The sequence below is a fragment of the Hypanus sabinus genome, chromosome 16 (genome assembly GCF_030144855.1).
Source record: "Hypanus sabinus isolate sHypSab1 chromosome 16, sHypSab1.hap1, whole genome shotgun sequence".
Classification (NCBI taxonomy): domain Eukaryota; kingdom Metazoa; phylum Chordata; class Chondrichthyes; order Myliobatiformes; family Dasyatidae; genus Hypanus; species Hypanus sabinus.
This window is the reverse complement of record NC_082721.1, coordinates 70212606-70215934: the sequence shown is the minus strand read 5'-3', so window position 1 is coordinate 70215934 and position 3329 is coordinate 70212606. Positions and strand designations below refer to the sequence as shown.

The following is a 3329-nucleotide window of genomic DNA, read 5'->3' as shown; positions in this document are numbered from 1 at the left end:
GGGGAACATATATACAGTGTTATGATGCACATACACTAGAATTGTTTGGGAAATGTATACTCAGTGTTATTCAGTGTTTGGGGAATGTATATACAATGTTTTGATGCTTGTACACTGGAATTGCTTGGGGAACGTAGATACTGTGTTATGATGCACATACACTAGAATTGTTTGGGAAATGTATGTTCAATATTATGATGCCCGTATGCTGGCATCGTTTGGGAAAAATTGGATGTCTCATTCACTTTTCTTCCTGTAGTATTGGTTTTCTGACCAATCTTCATTAGCACACATCCACAGCTTTCCCCCTACTCTGCAGCTTATTATAACTCCTTTATTAATACATTAGGAATCTTCCATTTCTTCTGTAATTTGTTTCTTCCCAATAGTGGAGCAATTTTCTACCGTTTGGCTTTTTGTGGTGATGTAAGTATACTGTTTAAAAGTCTAAGTTTGGCATCATCTGATGATAAAGCATCAGCAAGATAGGTATGCATTCATATATTCTAATCTTTTTTTTGGATGTCAATGTTCTCATGATTTGTAACTGTATTTCCAGTTAATCTCTGCATTGGTACCACATGTCTGCGTCACATTCATGAGTCTATCTAAATGTCTCTGAAAAGTGTCTACAGAACACAGAACAGTACAGCACAGGAACAAGTCATTCAGTCCGTGATGTTCTGCCAAACCAATTAAATAGTAATCAAATGTCTAACTAAACTAATCTCTTCTGAATACATGATGTATATAGACTTCAATTTTCCGCACATTCAGCAATGAGTCCTGCATTCAATAATTGCGATGTTCCCGCTAAATCCAATTATCTGCTTGTCGTTCACAGGATGCTGTCTCTTCTAAGGCTTTCCAGTGTGTGCCTCCTGATGATAATAGGGAGCTTGGACCATCCCCGCCTCCTAAGTGATGAAGTGGAGAGAGAAGAGTTCAGGATAAGATGGAAGGAGCAGGAGCATCAGCCTAAGCTGGTGCCAAAACAATTTCAGGAAGAAATGGAGGAGAAAGGCAAACACGATTATTATGCGAACATCAGTGAATTTGCAAAAATGGAAGATCCGAGAAAGGAGAGTTGGAGGACCAGGAATATTCTCTTTATTGTCACAGTCCTATTCTTGGGATTCTGGACGAAAGACATATGGCCATATACACCCCATGATGAAAACAGTGAGGAAGAAGAGGAGGAAGAAAAGGAAAATGAATTTCAACAAAGAATTTACAGTGATATTTTAAATATTCCCGACAAAAATGTGCTGGATCAGTTTTACAACATTGCTGTTCAGAAGATGAACCAGGAGCCAATGCAGATCCCTGAATTTGTAGAAGGTTTGGTGGACAATCTTTTAGAAGCTTGCCAGAATCAAATCCTGTTTGACTCTGAGCTGATCTTTGAAGACTGCATGGGCATTGGAAGTCAATTTGAAAAATGGGGTTGCAAGATGCCATACGTATATGATATTTTGGTTCCAATTGTCCTCCAGGACAGATATTGCTTTAAACCAGAGATTTGTGGCATCTCACCTGATAATCATAGTTATGGCAGGATTCTCATGGTCACACCAAGCAATGCCATGTTGACCTGCCAGTGTTACAGCACAGAACCTGAAGGACATGAGCTTTGTCTTATTCACAGCAAAGGACAGGAGTCTGATGTTCATGACAATTACCTAGCGTCTATCATGTGCATTGAGGGGTATTTGGATTATAAGAAAGTTGTGAAATTGGTCAGACTTGCATTATCCAGCTCCTGGGACAAAATTTGTCATCAATATGACTTTAAAGTTACCTTCCACAAAATTACTGGTTGCTGTGGTTTACAAGTCCTCTATCAGTCAGAACAAACCATTCGTATAAAAGTCTTCCCTGCTGTGAGGCTGAAGGATTCAGATGTCTTTCTTGTACCTAGCTTTTCAGGTTACTCCAAGGATGCTTCATTATCCACTACCTACTGGGATATTTCCTGTGCTGTCCATGAGTGTAGGTTTCTGAAAATCATGGCCAAAAATGTCCCCGAGAGCAGCTGTCATATCAAGTGCCTTAAAATACTGATCTTTCTAACCGAAAACTTGCGCAGTTCTTCAGATCAGCGATATCTTCTTGGGTCCTATCTTTTTAAAACTGCCCTGATGCATCTGTTGTTAAGTCAGCCTTACTCAAAGTGGAAAGAATGTTACCTGGAACATAGGCTTAGAGATGTTTTAAAATACCTTGGAGATTGTTTGGATGAGAAACAGCTCCACCGATTTATGATTGGAAATCAAACTCTTTCTCGTCAAAGTGGAATTCCAGAAATGCTTCTCAAAACAGAACCTATGAATCTCTTCCGGTCATTTGCATCAGATCATGATTCTTACTGCCAGGCAGTTCTAGAATATCAGAAAATATTAAAGGAGATGGGAAATTTAATGAAGGAATATATTAAAAATAATGCAGACAGCTGATTTTGCCTTTGCTCGTAGGGTGGGAGCGGAGTTCTGCTAAAAGTATAATCTTTTTTACAAAAATAAACTTTATTCATTGTAAAAATATTCGCAAGATTAAAACAGTGGAACTTCTTTTTGTTCTTATATCCATAGAAAATGTTTCATGCTGAATCAGTTTATTTATCACATCAATAGCACTGCTGCCACTCATATGACCCCCCCCCCCCCCGGGGTAGTACACTACCACAATAATTCACCCAGCCCAGCCTCTCTCTATCCAATAGTGGAAGAACCCTACACTGTGGTCCTTCTCAACCAAGCCCTCCACCAAACTTCAATGCATCCAGGGCAAAAATCAAAAAGGGCCACTTCAACAGAATTGTATAAGGGCTAAGAGTGTTGTAAAAACAAGCCTGAAGGCTTTGTGTGTCAATGCGAGGATCATTCGTAACAAGGTGGATGAATTGAATGTGCAGATATTTATTAATGAATATGATACAGTTGGGATCACAGAGACATAGCTCCAGGGTGACCAAGGATGGGGGCTCAACATCCAGGGATATTCAATATGCAGGAGGGATAGACAGAAAAGAAAAAGAGGTGGGTTAGCATTGTTGGTTAGAGAGGAGATTAACACAATAGAAAGGAAGGACATTAGCCTGGAGGATGTGGAATCGATATGGGTAGAGCTGCATAACACTAAGGGCCAGAAAACGCTGGTGGGAATTGTGTACAGGCCACCTAACAGTAGTAGTGAGGTTGGGGATGGCATTAAACAGGAAATTAGAAATGCGTGCAATAAAGGGACAGCAGTTATAATGGGTGACTTCAATCTACATATAGATTGGGTGAACCAAATTGGTAAGGGTGCTGAGGAAGAGGATTTCTTGG

General features: G+C 39.8%; 1 protein-coding gene across 1 annotated transcript; it reads left to right on the top strand.

The window, feature by feature from the left end:
- The first annotated feature begins 779 nt into the window (after positions 1-779).
- Positions 780-2456, top strand: LOC132405916 (inositol 1,4,5-trisphosphate receptor-interacting protein-like). Its single transcript, XM_059990896.1, has one exon. It carries the CDS (start codon positions 780-782, stop codon positions 2454-2456), a length of 1677 nt encoding a protein of 558 aa, XP_059846879.1.
- Positions 2457-3329: the final 873 nt, after the last annotated feature.